Below are 22420 nucleotides of genomic sequence, written 5' to 3' on the forward strand. Positions count from 1 at the left end.
CCAATGCAGCGTACTGAGGCCAATATTGCATAACATTTTTACTTCTGACTTACCTGATTTACCACCAGGGAGTCAAAAATCTTTGTTTGCAGATGACACGGGCCTTTCCGCCAAAGGGCGAAGTCATTTGTAGTAGATTGCAAAAAAGTTTGGATATTTTCTCCACTTACTTGCGAAAATGGAAAATTTCCCCGAATGCTTCCAAAACTCAGCTTATAATTTTCCAACATAAGCCGAGAGCGTCTTACTTGAAACCTTCTAGCAGACATATTGTCACTATGAATGGGGTTCCAATTAATTGGTCTAGTGAAATATTTAGGACTTCTGCTAGATCAAAAATTAACGTTTAAAAGTAACATTCAAGGCATTCAAGCCAAATGTAACAAATATATTAAGTGTCTATATCCACTTATAAACAGAAAATCAAATTGTTAAGAAAATTATTTTGAGCTTTTTAGTGGAATGTCTTCACTTGTCATAAGACGAGTTTGTACAATCCCATCTTAAGAACAAACTTTCGATTTACAAACAAATTTTTAGACCAGCCATGTTGTATGCTGTGCCAATATGGACTAGTTGCTGCAATACCAGAAAGAAGGCACTCCAGAGGATTCAAAATAAAATTTTGAAAATGTTTCTGAAGTTGCCTCCGTGGTATAGTACCAATGAACTTCATAGAATTTCTAATATTGAGACATTGCAACAAATATCCAACAAAATAATTTCCAATCTTAGACAAATGTACCCTCATTGTACCCTTAGTATAAATTAGGTTAAGTTTAGTTTTAGTAAAAAACATTGTAATTTCAACAACATTCAACAAGAGGAAAAATCCCAACTGTCAGAGGCAATTGAAATGAATAATAACTAAAAATGTAACATAGCAAATAAGGATGATAGTGTTAAGAAAACACGGAACACCTAGTCTAAGAGATGAATGCATGTATTAGATAATTAGCAAATAAATTTATTTAAAAAAATGTTGGCAAGGCTGAAGAGACTCGATATTATAGGCGGATCGTCCTAATTCACCAACGGTTTTGTGGTGTTAGTGATGTACATTGATTCCCATGCATTAAGTCTCGAAACTTTCCTAACTGTTCTAATTGGTTTTGCGTTCGTCCTGTCTATATTGTGGCCACTATTTTTTGTATGCGCTGCCAACCTCAATTCGTTTCCTTTATTCGTGTCTACTGCGTTTCGGTGTTCTCGTAGACGAATCTTGATCTTACGGAATTTATCAGAACAGTCCGGAATTGATCAGATTCCTTGCGAAGACTGTACAACTGTTTACACTGATCAAACACACCGACCCCATCCACCGCCCACCCACATTTTCAAATCCGATAACAGATTTCATGCATGTAAATGTTTTTTTTTATATGGTGCGTAAGAAAACGCTAGCCCCCTCCCATTATAAGTGCTTACGTTTTATGAGTACGGCCAGTAATCTCTTTCCATGACTTATAATCATCTGTGTGAACATAAGAATGCTGCGTTCATTGCGGAAGGATCGTAATACGGTAGCACGGCGAGGTTTCAAGCCTTCTTGATACTTGTATCTTGATTGGAACGAGCTTTGTGACTCATACTATATTCGTATCTGTTACAATCTGCAACGATATCATATCAAAGTTGACTACATGCCAACAACGATAAGTTATCGTTCTTAAATGATTGGTGTAGAACAACTTAATTGTGGTAAGATAAGAAAACGCTAGTTGAGTCGTATAGTTTGAAACGAAGGAGAAACACTTTTGCAGGAACATTAATACCCGTTACAGCAGATCATCATGTACTCGTTGCTAGTCATCTTTGGTATTGTATTTTGTTTTTCGCGTAAAATTAACTGTTTGAGTGTAGACGGACCATGCCGAAATCTACCAGTAGAGGGTCAATTTAACGTTTCCCAGGTGAGTGTTTCATGTTCAACAGCTTCAGTAACTACTTGTTTTTAAAAAAAATCGCATCTTATTCTATTATAACCATTAATAAGCATGGAAGATGTTTTAACCTTTTCTCATTTTTATGACGATAAAATGATAACAATGATAACATTCGTGCTATAAGCAAAGGAGATTTTGTATTTTATGTCGTGAAATGTCAATGAAACTTATATTATCACATCTGCACAATAAATCATCTTATTATTTGAGCGTTGTTGGTGGTTCCACAGCAACTATATTGCTTCTAGTTCATGCAGAACTTATGTATATAAAATGCAGTAACTATTTGTATTTATGTTATTATTGTTGTTTCGAAATACTTATAATTTTGTTTTTACAGAAAACTTTCATATTGGCATAATACTACCAAGCTTTCATAGTTAATTTGTTGTGATTTGAAATTTCTTGAAAGATTCATTTGAAATAAAACTACTTCATTATTTTTTAGTACATGGGAACTTGGTTCGAGATAAAGCGTTACGTAAATGAATTCCAAGCCAATGGAGAGTGTGTAACCGCAAAATATACCCTTAATGCGACTTCAATGGAAGTCGCTATCGAAAACACTATGAGGCTTCTGCCAAACCAAGAGCCGTTGACGGTAACTGGACGGGCGGTTGTTGCCAATACCACTAATGGGGAAGCCAAGTTGATGATCCGGTTCAATAGTACCGCGGACAGTGAGCCGGATTCCAGCTATTGGGTACTGAAAACCGACTACCAACATTATGCCGTCGTATGGTCCTGCCGAGCGAATGGCGAAGGCTCCAGCGGTATGGTTGCTCTTAAAACTATTCTGAAATAGAATTTAGTTTAACTGGTTGAGTTTCTTAGAATCAGCATGGATCCTCTCGCGGAGTTCTGTGATGGATGCAGCCTCGAAATCCATTGTGGAGAGCGTAATCGGACAACATCTGAGTACAGTGTCTTTCCGTGACACGAAACAGGGTGATGAGTTTTGCAGCAACGCCACACTGCCAAAGATGTCTATTGTGTCACTGTTTGTTATTTTAATTACTGTCATGAATGTGTGAAATTGAATCAAAATATATTTAATTTAGACTAGAAGAGTGTGCCTTTTAGTAATAAAGTAATTGGATAATTGTTCTCTAAGCTCGATCTACTTTCTGCGCTATAATACACCCAGAATTTTAGTACACAGGATTTTGTTTTTACACGATTTTTTCTCGCTCGTATTTTTGATCGTGTGACTTCAATTTACCACCAAACTCTTCGCAACATATTTAAAAAAATCCAAAAAAAAATTTGCATTTGTATAGCACGAGAAAATTTCTAATCAATGATAATCTAAACCGAGAAAAGTTTAATCCAGCAACCGCCAGCAAACTCTTGCTTGGCAGCCACGTACGGTTACGGAAGGCCGACGCATCTATTTAAAGAAGGAGTTATATTTCCCTTCTCCTTATACCGGGCAGACGCGTTCTATTAAAGAAGACATTATCAATTTCTTCCACTTTATACCGGGCAGACGCATCCATTCAAAGAAGACATTATCTTTCCCCTTTGCTTTATACCGGACAGATGCGTTAATTCATAGAAGGAACTACCTCCTTTCTTTTCTTCATACCGAGCAAACGCGTCCATTTCAGGAAGGCATTTTTTCCTACTTTGCCTTATACCGACCTTCTTTCAATGCTTTAAATCACAAGCCAAAAGAATTTAGACCGGATTGCATGTAGTTTAGCAGAATTCAGTAAATATTTCAATGATAATTATTTTAACTGAATTCCGGCAAATGTCATTCCACGGAATGACTTTCGACGAAAAGGTACATTCCGCGAAGTGTCTTTCGGAAAAAAGGTGCATTCCGCGAAATGTGTTTCGGAAATTTGGTACATTCCGCGGAATGTCGTATCGCGACAAAAAATTCCGCGGAATGCTTTTCGGCGAAATAGTATACAACCCATGGTGGAGTATGGCAGTTAGCTTTGTTGAACTTCTATGAGAATCTACAACCGTGATCCACTCAAAGTATGCAAGTTCAAATCCTAGTGTTGAATGAGGCTTTAAACCAGTGATCCCCAAAGAGGGGCCTAATGCGGCCCTTTAAGCCTTTTCCTGCGGCTCGCGAAGGATTTCTCAGAATACACTACATGTGGCCAATTGATAAGCATTATATGACAGGAAAAGCTTTTTATCATTCTCAATATTTCGGTGTAGGTACTCGGGAACCTGTCAAGTTTACATCGGAGAAGGGTCGTTTGACCGAAACTCATCTGGCTGAAAGTCATTTGGCCAAACGGGTCACACGCCGAATAGGTTATTTGCCCGAATAGGTCATTTGTCCGAATAGTTCATTTGGCCGAATAGGTCATTAGGTCGAATAGGTCATTAGGTCAAAAAGGTCATTAGGTTGAATAGGTCATTTAGCCGAATAAGTCAGTTGGCCGAATGGGTTATTTGACCGAATAGGTCATTTGGCCGAATAGGTAATTTGGTCGAACAGATCATTTTCCCGAATAGGTCATCTGGCTAAATAGGTAATTTGGCTGAAAAGGTCATTTGGCCGAATAGGTCATTTACCCGACCAAGTCATTCGGCCGAATACGTTATTTGGCCAAATAGGTCATTTGACGTCTCACTTCTCTATCATTATACTTACTGTGAAAAGTGAAGAGGTGAGAAGTGAGAAGTGAGAAATGATAAGTGTGAAGCAATAAAAGAGACGTCTCACTTCTAACTCATCATTTCTCACTTCTCAATGTGAAAAGTAAGAAGTACGAAGTGAGTAGTGAGACGTCTAACTTCTCATTTCGCTTTCATCAGTTGTCACTGTAAGAAGTGAGAAGTGAGACGTGATAAGTGATAACACAGTGATAAGTGAGAATGATGATTGAGAAGTGATGACATGCAGTAATATCCCGATTACATCACCCCCTGGTGAATTTTGGGGTGTAAAATGTGACAAAATCGGAAAAACTTTTATTTCCAATTTTTTAATTTGTTTCACAAATATAAACCAATTTATGCCTTGGAAAGGCAAAATACGTTAACGGAACCCGTAATTTATTGTCGAAAATGCTTACAAAATTCTTGTCAGGGACTCAGAAATGATTCAAAATAAACCACAGGCGATGAAAGTATTTTCTTGAAATCATTGTTGTTGCGGTATTATTTAAAACAAAACAAGGAAGTACTATAACTTTCTAAATTTGTTTGGGTAACAAAATCGGGTCGAAAACGTGATAAAATCGGGGTGGACAAAATCGTGGATAGACAAAATCGGGGATAGACCTATTCCTATTCGGCTGAATGACTTGTTCAGTGTTGGTAAAAACTCAAAATCTCAAAACTCATGGACGATTCAAATCAAGCGTGAGTTGAAACGCACCCAACTCAGCACCTAAAAACTTATGGATGAGTTGAATCATCCATTTGAATCATCGTAGGTTTTCTTTTGTTCTCCTTTGTTAAAAACAATGAACTAACGTTTGTCGCATAAAATATTAGACACTAGTTTATTTGTGGACGCAGTAGCGCCCATGGCAAGTGTTTTTTTTTTCAATTTTCAATGTCTGGTTGTCTAAGGTTGTCACTGGTTTTGTTTTCTGCATCTGATAGTAAAAAAGAATTGAAGTGTCAATTTTTTTATGGGAATTTCCCCGCGTGCTGCATCTGGTTGGCTAGTCACCGGACAGACAAACAGGGCTATTATATATTGTACTATACTATTTTATGTATAAGCAATAAATTGCCCCTGTTACGGCCACTGGCAGCACTGGTGAAGTTGTGAGTGACAACCCCTCAGCTGTCCGACCCTGTCAATGAACGTCAAGCCCATGACGTTATCGTCGTTCGTAAACATCAAAACATCGTGACTCCGAGAATTATTACATCCAACCAAAACGTGCAATTTTCTTATAATTAATTCGAAGTCAGATTAACTGCTACGATCGATTTTTTTTTTTTTTTTTTTTTTTTTTTTTTAACTAATTTTATTTGCTAATTATCTAATACATGCATTCATCTCTTAGACTAGGTGTTCCGTGTTTTCTTAACACTATCATCCTTATTTGCTATGTTACGCTTTTAGTTATTATTAATACATTTCAATTGCCTCTGGCAGTTAGAATTTGTTCCTCTGGTTGAATTGAACCATGTAGGAATGACAATGTTTTCAACTTAAACTAAACTTAACCTATTTAAAACTAAGGGTACAAGGAGTTAATCGTTGCAATAGAAGATTGCAACGATTTTTATCTAAAATTGGAAATTATTTTGTTGGACATTTGTTGCAATGTCTCAATATTAGAAATTCTATGAAGTTCATTGGTACTATACCACGGAGGCAACTTCAGAATCATTTTCAAAATTTTATTTTGAATCCTCTGGAGTGCCTTCTTTCTGGTATTGCAGAAACTAGCCCATATTGGCACAGCATACAACATGGCTGGTCTAAAATTTGTTTGTAAATCAAAAGTTTGTTCTTAAGACAAAGTTTTGATTTTCTGTTTATAAGTGGATATAGGCACTTAATATATTTGTTACATTTGGCTTGAAGGCCTTCAATGTGATTTTTAAAAGTTAATTTTGATCTAGCAGAAGTCCTAAATATTTAGCTTCGCTAGACCAATTAATTGGAACCCCATTCATAGTGACAATATGTCTGCTAGAAGGTTTCAAATAAGAAGCTCTCGGCTTATGTGGGAAAATTATAAGCTGAGTTTTGGAAGCATTCAGGGAAATTTTCCATTTTGCAAGTAAGTGGAGAAAATATCCAAACTTTGCAATCTACTACAAATGACACGAAGGCTTCGCCCTTTGGCTGAAAGGCCCGTGTCATCTGCAAACAAAGATTTTGACACCCTGGTGGTAAATCAGGTAAGTCAGAAGTAAAAATGTTATACAAAATAGGCCCCAGTATGCTGCCTTGGGGACACCAGCTCTTACAGGTAATCTATCAGATTTAGAATTCTGATAGTTTACCTGCAGTGAGCGATCTGATAAATAATTTTGGATCAGTTTAATGATGTACAGAGGAAAATTAAAATTCATCAATTTTACAATCAAACCTTCATGCCAAACACTGTCAAATGCTTTCTCTATATCAAGAAGAGCAACTCCAGTCGAATATCCTTCAGATTTGTTGAGCCGAATTAAGTTCGTAACTCTTAATAACTGATGAGTGGTTGAATGCCCATGGCGAAAACCAAATTGCTCATCAGCAAAAATAGAATTGTCATTAATATGAACCATCATTCTATTTAAAATAATCTTTTCAAACAGTTTGCTTATTGAAGAAAGCAAACTGATTGGGCGATAACTAGAAGCCTCAGCTGGATTTTTGTCCGGCTTCAAAATTGGAACAACTTTGGCGTTTTTCCATTTATCTGGAAAGTATGCCAATTGAAAACATTTGTTAAATAAATTAACCAAAAAGGATAAAGAGCTCTCAGGAAGTATGTAGAAAATACCATCATCACCCGGGGCTTTCATATTTTTAAATTTTCTAGTAATAGATCTCACTTCATCCAAATTAGTTCCCAACGAAGGGTCAAAAACATTCTCTTGATTGAGAATGTCTTCGAAGCTCCGTGTAACCTGATCCTCAATTGGACTAGTGAGACCTAGACTAAAATTATGGGCACTCTCGAACTGCTGAGCAAGTTTTTGAGCCTTTTCGCCATTTGTTAATAAAATTTTATTTCCCTCTTTAAGCGCTGGAATTGGCTTTTGAGTTTTTTTTAAAGAATTTTCGTCAATTTCCAGAAGGGTTTCGAACTGGGATCCAACTTCGAGACATTATTCTCAAAGTTGGTATTTCTCAGAACAGCGAAACGTTTTGCCTCTCTCGTATATTTTTAATTTCATTTTGCAAATCTTGCCAAATAGCTTTCAACGCCTCACATTTTTAAGACGGATCAGTAGCTGAAGATCGTGGTCAATTATAATGGAGTTGAATTTAACTTCACATTTCGGAATTGCAATGCCTCTGGCTTCGACAATTAAATTTGTCAAAGATACGAGAGCATTATCAATATCACTTTTGGTATCGAGAGGAATATCAACATCAAAATTCCTATCGATATACGTTTTATAAATCCCAATCAGCTCTATGATAATTAAAAGTAGAGCTGATTGGATTATAAATGGCTTCTTGTGAGATTTCAAATGTCACAGGAAGGTGATCAGAGTCAAAGTCAGCATGAGTTACCAATTGGCCACACAGCTGACTTGAATCCGTTAAAATTAAATCAATTGTAGAAGGATTTCGACTGGAAGAAAAACAAGTTGGTCCATTGGGATATTGAATAGTATAATATCCCGCAGAACAATCTTCAAATAAAATTTTACCATTGGAATTGCTTTGAGCATTATTCCATGAACGGTGTTTGGCATTGAAGTCACCAATTACGAAGAATTTTGATTTGTTGCGAGTCAGAATTTGAAGATCAGCTTTCAACAAATTCTTTTGCTGCCCATTGCATTGAAAAGGCAAGTAGGCTGCAATGAAGGAAAATTGTCCAAAATTTGTTTCAACAGAAACTCCCAAGGTTTCAAAAACTTTGGTTTCAAACGAAGAAAATAATTTATGTTTGATACGTCTATTAATGACAATGGCGACCCCACCACAGGCGCTGTCAAGACGATCATTTCTGTAGATAAAATAATTTGGATCTCTTTTAATGGAGAGTCCTGGTTTTAAATACGTTTCAGTTATAATGGCAATATGCACATTATGAACTGAAAGGAAGTTGAATAATTCATCTTCCTTACCCTTTAGAGAGCGGGCATTCCAATTTAGAACTTTCACACAATTATTTGGATCCATTGAAACGGAGTCCGATAACAATTTTTTGTGTGTACTTTATACCAACCTGAACAGCTTCAGGAATGGTATTTGCTTTGAACATTGCATCAATCATGTGATGCAATTGTTCAGTTAAAAATCAAAATCGGAAGCAGTCATGCTACCTGAATCGGCAACATGACCGTTATTTTCCGTTGGGACATGGGTATAAACCTCATTTTGAGAAGAGAAATTTGGTCTACCAGCAGCGATGTTTGCATACGTAGGTACATTGGAAAAATTGGAATTTACTGAAGTGCTTGCTACCCGTTGACGAGCGGCAAAATTTGTTTGTGAATTGTGGTGGGTATGAATTGCTCGACCGGTAACCGGTTTCGAAATTTGAGCGTTTGAAAAATTTCTACCCGTCGAATCTGGGATCCGATTGGAATTTCCCGTCATCAATTTTGCACGGGAATTCAAAACTTTTTGCGTGAAGGGCATTCCCAGAAATTGGATTTATGATTGCCCCCACAGTTTGCGCACTTAAATTTATTGGAATCTTCTCTCACAGGACATGCGTCCTTGGCGTGAGAGGTTCCACCACAAATCATGCATTTAGCATCCATGTGACAATGTTTGGTTCCATGACCCCACTTTTGGCACTTACGGCACTGGGTAGGGTTTGGAAGTTTCCCCAGGCCTGCGGAAATGTTCCCATGTAACACGGACATGAGACATAATACAGGCCTTTTCCAAACTTTTCATATTATTTAGTTCACTTTTGTTAAAATGAACTAAATAAAATTCTTGAGAAATGCCCTCTGGGAAGTACCAGAATGGGATTTCTTTTCATCTTAATTACTTGGACTGGTGAAAATCCAAGTAATTGAGAAATTTCAATTTTAATCTCATCCAGTGATTTGTCATCACTGGGGAGACCTTTCAAGACGACTTTGAACAATCGCTCAGTTTTGTCGTCGTATGTGAAGAATTTATGGCGCTTCTCAGTTAAATAGTGAAGAAGACGTTTGCGATCGTCAAAGGATCCCGGCAAAACGCGGCAGTCACCCTTCCTAGCAATCTGAAATGAAACCTTGATCCCCTGAAGGTTACTCAAAATCTCATTCCGGAAGCCAGAAAACTCGGCAACAGATACCACAATTGGCGGAATCCTTTGCTTTTTCGCATGAATTGAATCACCTGGGCTAGAGGTAGATTCGATTTGCTCAATTTCATCATTAATCAAATCGAACTGATTGCTCAGTTCGATTGGAGAAGAATTATTTCCGATATTAGAGTTAGAAGGAATATCTGAATTCTCCAGCTTCCTTCTATTTTTTCCGCGCTTGGGCAGGACGGTCTTGAAACCTTGTTTCTTTGAAGGAAGTGGAGAATTCAGAGACTCCCCTTCCTCTTGTTTTTGTTAATACTCATTGCTGAGCGTGGAGACGTGACCTTCTAAGAGGTTTTTTCCCAGAACGGTGTCCCTGCAGGATTACCACCGCTTGTCGGAATTTTACTTCCGCAAACGGGTCCAACGTAAAACGAAGGCACGGGTCCTTGCAAAGATCGTAACGGGATCAGCGGGTACAAATAGCGCTAAGAAGCACCGTTGAAAATAAAATAGCTTCGGGTAGTATTAAAAACTTCCTTCCGCAAAGAGAGAAAGAACCGCACAGCACGAAAGCACGATGCGGTCTGAAAAAGTCTGCTACGATCGATTGTGAGAGGATTTAGTGGGCAACAAACCTTTGTTTAAGTAAGTGAAAATGAATTTGAAACTATTATACCGTGCAAACTCAAACTTCGGACGCTTAAGCATTTTCTGATATACAATCATCCTGTTTACTCACATTTTAAATCACACCGTTTATATCACCATTGCAATCACTAAGTATAGTATTCGTCTTTGAACTACGTATTTAATATGTGAAAGATATTGCAAAGTATGTTTGCAATTTATGAAAATGTCCGCCTTCTGTTTGATTCAAACCTCGGACACCCGCGGGTTTGGATTCATATTTCGGACACAAAGATTCAAACTTCGGACACCCGTTTACTCAGTACCGGGAAAAGTAATTGAAAACAATTTTCACCGCACAGATCAGACTGTCTTTTAATCATTTCGTCACATTGTTTTAACATGTCTTATTAGAATGTAATCATACTAAAACAAGCTAAAACTATTAGTCCTTTCGATCCAGCTTGAAGAAATATTTCGATGAAATATTTCAGAAAATTTCCCATACGAATTGCAGCGTCCGAAGTTTGAGTGTGTCCGATATTTGATTATCCACGGTATATAAACATACGATACTAGTGAATACTATTCGTTTAACCTAAAATCATTGTATTTAGGGCACAGCGTAGATCTAGTAGGGTATCAGTACGGGAACAATTTAGAAATCAGAACAGAACTTAAAGGTAGGCCTGCGCTAAAGTAAACTTATTGAAATCCGTGATAACCTACGTTATACGTTCCTTCAGAAACAACGTGGAAAAACCCTATAGCCCGACTCTGTGAATTTGTTTTGGATGACTAAGGGTGAAACTAAATGTAGGTATAGAGGTGTGCGCCGCCGCGCCACGCCGCCGCCGCCGGCAGTTTTTGGCACGCCGCCGCCGCCGACATTTTTGCATCGGCGCGCCGCCGTTTAAAATTTGCCACGCCGCTGATCTATAATTTTCCACGCCGATTTAAATTTTCAGTGGAAAGTCCTAAGATTCATTGGATTTTCCGCATAATTTGCTGATAGATCTCTACAACATTACGTTGAAACTTCAGAGAATTTTTCGTGAGGATACCAATTATTTCCATGGAAATTCCATACCATATCTTGTTAAAACTTCGAAGAGCTCTCCGTAAAACTAAGCGTGTGAAAATTGTGAAAAATGAAAAAATGAAATTGAAATTGAATTTTTGAACAGAAAAGAGTTGTTCGGGCAGAAAGTCACAAGTTGTAATGGCGAATCGTTTAACCGAAAAGACTAAGGCCGATACAAATATTTAAAATTTATTTTGTCTCACCCCCCTCGGATTTTTTTTGCCAAAAAATAATATTTTGAGGGGGCAACAAAATAAAATTCGGATAATTTTGAGGATTTTTAAAACATTCTTTAAGAAATCCGAGGAGTTTTTTTATTTTTTTCATCCCCCCCCCTTGACCTTTCGAAGACCAGTAGGACAAAAAGTCAATTAAATATTTGTAACGGCCTAATTGGTAGAAGCCTACCCGAGCAAAGCTTAAGAGCAAATCGATAACTTGTTTTAATGTTGTGAAATCATCGATTATGTTTACTTAATGGTCGTTTTAACGGTTAAAATAACAAAATGTATAGCAGAATTAGCTTACCGTGACATCAAATCAAAAACTATTCTGCTGTCGATGAGAGCAAATCGAAAACTAAATTTGATATTGGTTTCCGATGACAAAATAAGTACACAGCAACATGAGATCAAAATATGTAATCAATCATGATGATTTATACATATTTCAAAACAAAATATTCTATATGCTCTCATTATGTTTTCAGACTTTGTTAGGATATGTAGCCTATAGATTTTTGGCCGAGAATCTCATTTGGTCGAACAGTTCCTTTGGCTAAAAAAACGTGAACTTGTCCTTCGGCTGAAATAGTCATTTGGTAGAAAGGGCAATTTGGTCAAAATGGACATTCGGACGAAAGTGTCATTCGGCTCAATTGGTCATTTAGGATATTTTCACGACAATAACGGGAGAATCTTTTGAATTTCGCCTAAAAAAATTGATGAAATTCCCCAAAATTTTCCAGAATATTCATTTGAAAATAATTTTCAGATTTTCCACGGTAACTACTTTCACTTTTCAAGAGCTCTTTGTAATTACCAAGGGAAATTGTTTGGGATTTACATGAGAATCTCTACAGAGTTTGTACGGGAAGTTGTTCCAAATTTCTTCAGGAAAATATTCGGAATATTCACGGAAAGTTCCTACTGAGTCTCTGTTGAGTATTCTTTAAAATTCACACAGAAAGTTTTGACTAGTGAAAAGATGCTTTAACGTTGACTTCCCCAATCTACATTAATCAAGTCGGTTAGTGATTTTTTTTTCGCAGGTAGAAATTCATCATTAAACGGCTAGTTTGGCATAGCCAACTTTAAAATATCGGAAAAATGCTCGGAGTTTTTCAGGATTGTTTTTGGTTTCTTCAGAAAATTCTTTCTACTTTCGATTAAAAATTCTTGGTAAGTTTCATTCCATTCCAATAAGACCGAAAGTGACAGACGGCCGAGCTGGTAATTTGGGCGAAAAAGCCGTTTGCCCTAACAGGTCGTCTAGCCGAAACCATCGTTGCCCAAAAATGCCATTTAGCAGAAATTGTTTTTTGACAGAATGGGCCATTTGGCCAAAAATGTCATTTGGTCAAACGGGGTCATACGGCCAAATTTCAATGATTGAACCTCGTACTGAACGGGTAATATGGTCAGAAATGGCCACTTATTTGGCGAAATGGTCTTTTTGACAATTGACCATTGAACAAAATTTCGTGGTCTCTTTATTTTTAGGTCAATACTAGACTTTAGGCCAAAAGACATCTAGCCAGATACCATTTAGCAAAACGGAAACTGTTATCAGATCAAAACTGGTTTGACCGAAAATGTAGTTTGGCCGAAAGCGATGTAAAGAAAAGTTTGGACGGACTTGTAAAAAGTTGTTTACCCTAACAGGTCATTTAGCTGAAAATGCCGTTCGGGTGAAAAAGTCGTGTGACCGAATATACATCATTTGACCAAAAATGCCGTTTGGTAAAAAATGGCATTTGGCAGAAAGAGCCAGAAAAATATATAAAGCTCTTTTAGTGGAATGTATTCAACCGTCTAAGACGAATTAAGTACTCTCCATTTAATTCCACTAGTTAATTTTCGTTATCTTTGCATCTTTACTTAAGTCGAGTCAAGTACGAGACACTGAAGACGACCACACAGTTGTGGTCGAAATACGTATCTACAAAGATAACGAAAATTAACTAGTGGAATTAAATGGAGAGTACTTAATTTGTCTTAGACGGTTTAGAAAGAGCCATTTGACCCTTAAATGTCCCTTCTGCAACTTTCTTTGAAAAGTTTCGTTCGGTTGAATTGGTCATTTTGCCAAAGAAGACGTTTATCCGAATTGGTCATTTGACAGAAAATGCCGTTCGGTCAGAAGGGGTGTTTTGCAAAAATGACATTTTCGGGTCGATTTACCATTCCTACCAAACACCATTCTCGGGCAAATGATCTATTTGGTAAAACGATTTTTTCAGCCAAATTACCAGTTCAGCTGAATGTCCATTTCGGCTGTATGTCGTTTTCGGTAAAAATACATTTTTGGTCAGACCATTTTTGACCTGATAACAGTTTCGGATAAACGTTCAATTCGGCTTAATGGGATTTGGTTTGATGGCTTTTGGCTTAAATGTTAGTATCGATTTAAAAGAAGAGAGGTTACGAAATTTCGTTCAACAGTCTTTTCGACGTAAATGACCCATTCTGTCGGCCAATCGACATTTGTGGGCTGATGACCTATTCGGCAAAACGATCTGTTAGGGACTTTTTTAACGACTTTTTCAGCCAAATACGGCCGAATACGGCTTTCTGCAATGGAATTTCTAGACATTCTAGACGTCAAACATTTTTCAGACGTCGTCAAAATAAAAGTGCATCTGATTGTTCACCGCTATCACCGCTATTCACCGATCATCGACTTTGACATAGTTTTGAAGCTCAGCTGTTCGATAACTGCAAAACTGATGTAACTTTCGAAATGCGTTTAAAAGCATTGCAGTTAAATGACTAGCAGTTATCGAACGTCTACTGTATTAAGAATTTCCCGTAGAATTCCAAGAATTTCGAACAATTTTTCGTTGAATCGTTTTGAACAATCCTCCGCGGAAATTATAAAGAAGTTTCCGTTAAACTTACGGAGAATTTCTCCTGAACAGTCCAGAGAATTTTTCTCGAAAACTCCTTAGAGTCTCCCGCGGAAATTCTTAAGAATTGATTGTTTTATCGTTGGCCATGCCAAACAAGTCGTCTTTATTATTCTAGAATGAGAAAGCCAACGGTAAAGCACCCATTCAACCAGCCGCACTCTACTACAATTATCAATAATGTTCTGTACAAATTTGGAAGAATACTCAACAGAAACTCAACAAGACCTTTTCATAAATTTCCGAAGTTTTTCCTGTAGAAGTTAAGAACATTTTTTTGTAAAAATTCTGAAGTTTCTCATGTAAATTGCGACAAATTTTTTGCTGAAATTCCAAACAATTTTATTTGGGAATTCAAAAGAGCTTCTCTTGGTAATTCCAAAGATTTCTCGAAACTTCAATCCGAAAATATTTTCCAAATTTTGGTTTTTCTTCAGATTTTTCTGGAGAAGCTCATTAGATTTTTCATGCGAAAATAAAAAAAAATCTTCTTTTAATGTCTTGAATATGCCAAAAAAATGCAAAAAGATCTTAGAAAAACGCAATGAAACGCCGATTCACGCCGCCGCCGCCGCCGGGTAAAATGGCTTTCGGCGTGACGCCGAAAACGCCGCCGCCGCCGGCCAAAATTCTGACAAACGCCGCCGCCGACGAATATCGGACCGGCGCACACCTCTATGTAGGTAACCTTATAAAAACATGCGATTGAAAACACTAATAAATGGTATCTTTTCTAGCTTTGAGCTACATACGCCAAAAGGGTGGTTGCTACACAGAATTTCAGCCGTTATCCGAACAAATCTCAAAGATTTACCCACACTAGTCGGATTTGGGTACCCACTATTCCACTTCCCGGAAGGATGCCAGAGACAGAGCGTAATGATTGCAAAGTCTGCCGGAGGTCGAACAATGTAGACGACATGGTATTCTGCGCGGTGTGTGAGGAATGGTTCCACTACCGATGTGTAGGAGTGACCTCAGCCGTGGTCAACGAAAGCTGGATGTGCGCTGGGTGCTCGGCTCTGCCATCGTCAACACGGATCGGCGAGCTAGGAGCAGGCGACAAATCGATCGCTGTTACCATCGTGTCCTCGGGCGCCACTGGATCGTTACCGGCGATGACCCCATCTTCAAGCACTGTGCCGTTTTCAATGAATTCGGCATTTCCACTGGCTTTTACGGCAGCATCGTACAACGTGTCATCGACAGCACTTCCATCTTTACCCCCCGTAATTGCTGGGCCCTCCGGATTCCAACCTCGTGTTACAAATCCAGTCGCAGTACAAGCAACTAGTCCAGTCCAGTCTTTGTTGTCGGAACAGGCGCGTGCAAGCCTGCAGTGGATCAGAGATCAACGGATAATGCTTGAGCAGCACATGGAAGAAATGAACAAAAAGGAAATGGAAAGGAAGAAGGCGATGTTAGTACGAATCACGGAAAACGCTATGCAGGGAGTATTAAGCAGTGAGGCATCGAATGCTTTCAACGAGCAGTCCGCTGCGGTAGGAATCGGAAAGGTAGGTGACTGGCTGGGAGAGATGGTCGGCGAGATGAATAATCTGTCAATCACACCAGCGAGTGCAATGGGACAGGTAGCAGCATCAGCCATACCTGTGCTCAACGACAGTTCCACCCCGACAACTGCGGGCTCTTTCAACCGAAGTGTATTCGATCCGTCGCTGTCTTCAATATTTCTTGGCGGACTGAGTAGTTCAGCCAATAGTCTTAAGGGTCCGGTTCAGCCAATTCCGCTTACATCGATTGCCACTCCACTGTTGTCTGGGTACTCGCCGCTTGGTGTGAACAACTTTCATCAAACGAGTGCATTCACAATTAGCACTCAAGTTCCTTCGATGCCCAGGTTGGCGAATGATAATATGACAAATGTGGTTACTGCCTGCCCTACCATCCCAACGGCTTCGATACCGCAGACACAACCTTATGGTGCGTCAGCAATAAGCACACACATTCCCAGAATACAACCTAGGCCGCTTTTTCCACAAGCCTCCTTAGGGGGGCATTCTCCAGTACACTTCACTCCTGCACCTCCGATGTCGTATCTGGTGGGCCCTTCGCAGCATCAGTTGATGGCGAGACAGGTCATGCCAAAGGAGCTCCCGCCATTCCGAGGAGATCCAGAAGATTGGCCGTTATTTTATAGTGCGTACATGAATTCCACAAATGCGTGCGGCTATTCCGATGTCGAGAATTTGGCCCGACTCCAACGTGCGCTGCAGGGTAAGGCGTTCGAATCGGTGAAAAGCCGTTTGCTTCTACCGGCTTGTGTCCCGCAAGTAATGTCTACTTTGTACATGCTATATGGAAGACCGGAGCTGATCATCCAGACGCTACTGGACAAGGTTCGCGATACTCCAGCACCAAGGGCGGACAAGTTGGAGACGCTGATAACATTCGGGATGGCGGTCCAAAACCTGTGTGACCATGTTGAAGCTTCTGGGCAAGTGGCACACCTGTGTAACCCAGTTCTTCTACGGGAACTGGTAGAGAAGATTCCGGCGCAACAGCGTCTGAATTGGGCGCTGTACAAACAACAGTTTGCGGCGGTTGATTTGCGTACATTCGCTGGCTATATGTCTATGCTGGTGACTGCTGCTTCGGATGTCACCATCACAACGGAATGTAAGCAGTCGCGTCCGAGCAGGTCGGATCGTGCAAGAGAGAAAAACTTTCTCAATGCCCACCTAGCCAGCGAACTATCCAAGAAGACGAACTGAAAAGGAAGGAGTCCAAAGAGCTGTTGTGTTTGGCGTGTAACGGAAGCAGCCATAAGGTGAAAGATTGCGCAACGTTTAAGATGTGGAGCCTGAAAGCCGCTGGAAGATCGTTCAAAATCACCACCTCTGCCGCACGTGTCTAGGAAAGCACGGACGACGCCCTTGCAAGCTGCAAGCTCACTGTGGCGTGGATGGCTGCCAGCAACGACACCATCGGCTGATGCACTCGCGAGCACCTAAGCATCAATCACCACGCAAAGAAGAACAAACGACAGTGAAACAATGCGAGACCCCAAGGCACGGACTGAATGCACATCATGCTACCAAAAGATCTACACTATTTCGAATCCTTCCCGTAAAGTTAGTTTGGAAGGGTAAATCTGTAGAAACTTTCGCGTTCCTGGATGACGGATCGGACATGACTCTGGTCGAACAATCAATTGCTGACCGATTAGGCATCGATGACGGTGAACCACTTCCCCTTTGTCTAACATGGACCAGCAACGTAACTCGACAGGAACCTAAGTCTCAACGGATTCGCTTGGAGGTCTCTGGAGAAGGAAAAAGCGAACTGTTCACACTGTACGATGCAAGGACGGTCGCTAGCCTCAATCTTCCGAAGCAAACGTTGAACTATGCAGATTTGGCACGGCAGTACACCTATCTTCGGGGCTTACCAGTCAGTAGCTACGAAACAGCCACACCTGGTATCCTTATCGGTTCCAATAATGCCAGCTTGATTGCAACACTGAACTTGCGTGAAGGTCGACTAGGCGATCCTCTAGCCAGCAAGACACGTCTTGGCTGGTCAATTTATGGGTACACCGCTGATGGACAAAAGGCGACAAACTTCACGCTGCACGTTTGCGAATGTCAAGGTGATCACCAAGCTGACCAAGAACTGCATGATCTCGTCAAGCGACACTTCACGGTAGAGAGCGTTGGTGTCTCAGCAGACAAAGGTCCGGAATCGATAGAGGACCAGCGAGCCCGTCAGATTTTAGAAACAACAACGAAGCGCATTGGTACTAGGTTCGAGACAGGGCTGCTTTGGCGGTATGATCGAGTTAATTTCCCCAATAGTTTCCCCATGGCAAAGCGTCGTTGGGAATGCTTTGAGAGAAGGATGAGTAAAGACCCAGAGCTGCAAGCGAGCGTACAGCGGCAAATCACCGAGTATTTGGAATGCAACTACATCCATGAAGTGACGCCGATGGAAATTGAAACGACGGAACCTCACAGGGTGTGGCACTTACCCTTGGGTGCTGTGAGAAACCCCAAAAAGCCGGGTAAAATTAGACTTATTTGGGATGCGGCGGCGAAGGTCGAAGATGTTTCGCTGAACACCATTCTCCCCAAAGGGAACGGATCTGTCAACTCTACTCGCTTCGGTGCTTTGCAAAATCCGTGAGCGGCCGGTTGCAGTTTGCGGAGACTTGAATCAAATGTTTCACCAGTTCAAAATTCGAAAACAGGATGCCCACAACCAGAGGTTTTTGTATCGCCAACACCACTCGGAACCAGTGAAAACATTCGTGATGGATGTAGGCAGCTTTGACGCCACATGGTCTCCCTGTTAGGCCCAATACATTAAGAATCTGAACGCGAAGGAGCATGCAGCGGAGTTCCCGGAGGCAGCTAAAGCGATTATAGAGAAGCACTACGTCGACGACTACCTCGACAGTTTCGACACAAAAGCGGAAGCAATTAAAATAGTACTCGAAGTAAAAGAAGTTCACACACGGGGAGGATTCGAGATGCGAAACTGGCATTCTACAACGGGTCGGGGAAACTAAGCGACTCCAATCGGATGCCATCAATATCGATGCAGAATACGGCGCGGAACGAGTTTTGGGACTCCTGTGGCTCCCGAAAGACGACGTTCTCGCTTTTTCCACTGAGCTCCAGCTGGAGGGGATTGCGCTAACGAAGCGGAACATTTTGCGCTGCGTAATGACTCTCTTTGATTCTCAAGGAATCTTGTCGCACATCACGATTCAGGGCAGGATGATCATCCAAGATACTTGGCGCAACCAGACGAAGTGGGACGACGAGGTAGACAAAGTAGTCTACTCGCGCTGGGTCCGATGGACTAAGCTGTTCGAAAATGTTGGCCAGATGAGACTACCTAGAGCCTATTTTCCAGGACTTACTGCAGTGGATATTGGTCCGGTAGAGCTCCACGTCTTTACAGATGCGAGCGAAGAGGCATATGCTTGTGCAGCCTACTATCGGGCCGTGATCAACGGAAAAGTGCGAGTTGCGCTAGTTATGGCCAAGGCAAAGGTGGCACCGTTAAAGACACTATCCGTTCCCCGTTTGGAGCTGATGGGGCCCTCTTAGGAGCGACGCTAGCCAAGGCGGCGGAGGAGTATCACACATTCCCCATCAAACGTCGTATGATGTGGACAGATTCAAAAACAACGCTCGCTTGGATCCAATCGCAACATCGCCGCTACCGACAGTTTGTAGCATTTCGAGTCGGAGAAATCCTTAGCAAAACCGAATCGTACGAGTGGAAATATGTTCCAACTCAGCACAACCCTGCCGACGATGCAACAAAGTGGGGAAAAGGACCTAGTACAGATGTGACGTCCCGCTGGTTTCTAGGGCCCGAATTTCTCTACCAACCTGAAGCAGAATGGCCTGAGCAAAGGTCGACAGAATCGCTGAATACAGAGGAAGAACTACGGGCCTGTCTTACACATCAACAGCGTCAAGTTGAGGACGTGTACCAAATCAACAAATTCTCCAAGTGGAATCATCTTCTGCGAACAGCGGCTTACGTGCACCGCTACATCGATAATCACCATCACCATCATCACCATCTCACCAAGCTCATCATCGACTGGTACCATTGCCGATATCTGCACGCCAACCATGCGACGGTTCAAAACGAAGTTCGTCAGCGGTTCCACGTCTCCAACCTTCGTACTTTGATTCGACGGGTATCGAAGGATTGTTACTCCTGCAAGATTACCAAAGCTATTCCAGTAACACCTAGGATGGCTCCTCTGCCAGACTCACGTCTGGCGGCCATGATACGTCCTTTTTCCTACGTTGGCCTAGACTATTTTGGGCCCACCCAGGTTCGAGTTGGTCGCAGCTGCGTTAAACGCTGGATCGCGTTGTTTACGTGCCTCACCGTGAGAGCCGTGCATCTAGAGGTCGTGTATTCTTTGTCCACCGAGTCGTGTAAAATGGCTATTCGTCGGTTTATTGCACGCCGAGGATCGCCCGTTGAAATTCGCTCGGATAATGGGACTAACTTCCAGGGGGCCAGTCGAGAGTTGCGTGAAGAGATCATAGCGATTGAACATGAGCTAGCAGAGACCTTTACTAACTCTGCTACCAAGTGGATCTTCAATCCTCCGTCGGCACCGCACTTTGGTGGTGCATGGGAACGTCTCGTTAGATCTGTCAAAGTGGCACTTAACTCACTGTGTGGCGATAGGAACCCGGATGACGAGACACTGTGGACGATCGTGTTGGAAGCTGAATCAATCGTAAATTCCAGGCCGTTAACTGCCATTTCATTGCACAGCGCCAACCAGGAAGCCTTAACGCCGAATCACTTCATTTTACTTAGCTCAAGTGGGGTCGTTCAACCTCCTAGGACGTTGTCGGAGCCATTGAAGGTCACGCGTACAAATTGGAACTTGGCCAGGCAGCTCGTGGACCACTTCTGGCGGCGTTGGATTCACGAGTACCTTCCGACGATTGCCAATAGGACAAAATGGTTTAGCGACGCAAAAAATCTAGCTGAAAACGATCTAGTGCTGATAGTCGACGAAGGTCGTCGCAACGGCTGGATTGGAGGTCAGGTTTTGACGGTGATTCCTGGTAGGGATGGACGAATTCGTCAAGCTATGATCCGAACATCAAAAGGGGTATTCAAGCGTCCGGTAACCAAGCTGGCAGTGCTTCAGATTGAAGGAGATAGTAACGAAGAATCGGTAGTAGGACCGGAGGTTCGTTACGGGGCGGGGATGTTACGGCCACTGGCAGCACTGGTGAAGTTGTGGTGACAACCCCTCAGCTGTCCGACCCTGTCAATGAACGTCAAGCCCATGACGTTATCGTCGTTCGTAAACATCAAAACATCGTGACTCCGAGAATTATTACATCCAACCAAAACGTGCAATTTTCTTATAATTAATTCCAAGTCAGATTAACTGCTACGATCGATTGTGATAGGATTTAGTGGGCAACAAACCTTTGTTTAAGTAAGTGAAAATGAATTTGAAACTATTATATATAAACATACGATACTAGTGAATACTATTCGTTTAACCTAAAATCATTGTATTTAGGGCACAGCGTAGATCCAGTAGGGTATCAGTACGGGAACAATTTAGAAATCAGAACAGAACTTAAAGGTAGGCCTGCGCTAAAGTAAACTTATTGAAATCCGTGATAACCTACGTTATACGTTCCTTCAGAAACAACGTGGAAAAACCCTATAGCCCGACTCTTTGAATTTGTTTTGGATGACTAAGGGTGAAACTAAATGTAGGTAACCTTATAAAAACATGCGATTGAAAACACTAATAAATGGTATCTTTTCTAGCTTTGAGCTACATACGCCAAAAGGGTGGTTGCTACACAGAATTTCAGCCGTTATCCGAACAGCCCCCAAATTGATTTCAAATGCGTTTTTAAACCATAATGATTTTTTGGCAAATGAGTGAAATGATGCGTTTTAGCATGAAAAATATAAGCGTGATGCATTCCTTTAAAATCGCAGACGATTTCGATCGCACGGGAGCGCTCGTTGATTGAGATTTATGAGTGATGATACCAACACTGCGTGCTGTCAAATGACCTGTTCGGCCAAATGACTTCCGGCCTAATGGTCTGTTCTGTTCGGCCAAATGGCGGCTTTCGGCCGAATAGGTTTCGGCCAAACAGCCTCAAAATAGGTTAAGTTTTAGCGAAATAGAACTGAAATTTAGCTTGATTTTTACTTCAAGAAAATACGTTGAACATCAACTATGGATTCTGCTCAAAATATTTGCTCAAATCCGAAATAG

At 41.0% G+C, this 22420-nt stretch overlaps 2 protein-coding genes across 2 annotated transcripts in view; both read left to right on the forward strand.

The window, feature by feature from the left end:
- Window positions 1–3016, forward strand: part of LOC134221928 (uncharacterized) — a 78579-nt gene extending 75563 nt beyond the window's left edge. Inside the window, exons 17-19 of the mRNA XM_062701093.1 lie at window positions 1772–1913; window positions 2395–2719; window positions 2781–3016. Of these exons, the coding sequence (XP_062557077.1) occupies window positions 1772–1913; window positions 2395–2719; window positions 2781–2980 (667 nt within the window). The 3' untranslated portion in view covers window positions 2981–3016. The remainder of the gene's footprint in view (window positions 1–1771; window positions 1914–2394; window positions 2720–2780) is intronic.
- Window positions 3017–19789: 16773 nt separating this feature from the next.
- Window positions 19790–21415, forward strand: LOC134221929 (uncharacterized). The gene has a single exon (XM_062701094.1). It carries the CDS (start codon window positions 19790–19792, stop codon window positions 21413–21415), a length of 1626 nt encoding a protein of 541 aa, XP_062557078.1.
- Window positions 21416–22420: the final 1005 nt, after the last annotated feature.

The sequence above is a fragment of the Armigeres subalbatus genome, chromosome 3, assembly GCF_024139115.2.
Source record: "Armigeres subalbatus isolate Guangzhou_Male chromosome 3, GZ_Asu_2, whole genome shotgun sequence".
Lineage (NCBI taxonomy): Eukaryota > Metazoa > Arthropoda > Insecta > Diptera > Culicidae > Armigeres > Armigeres subalbatus.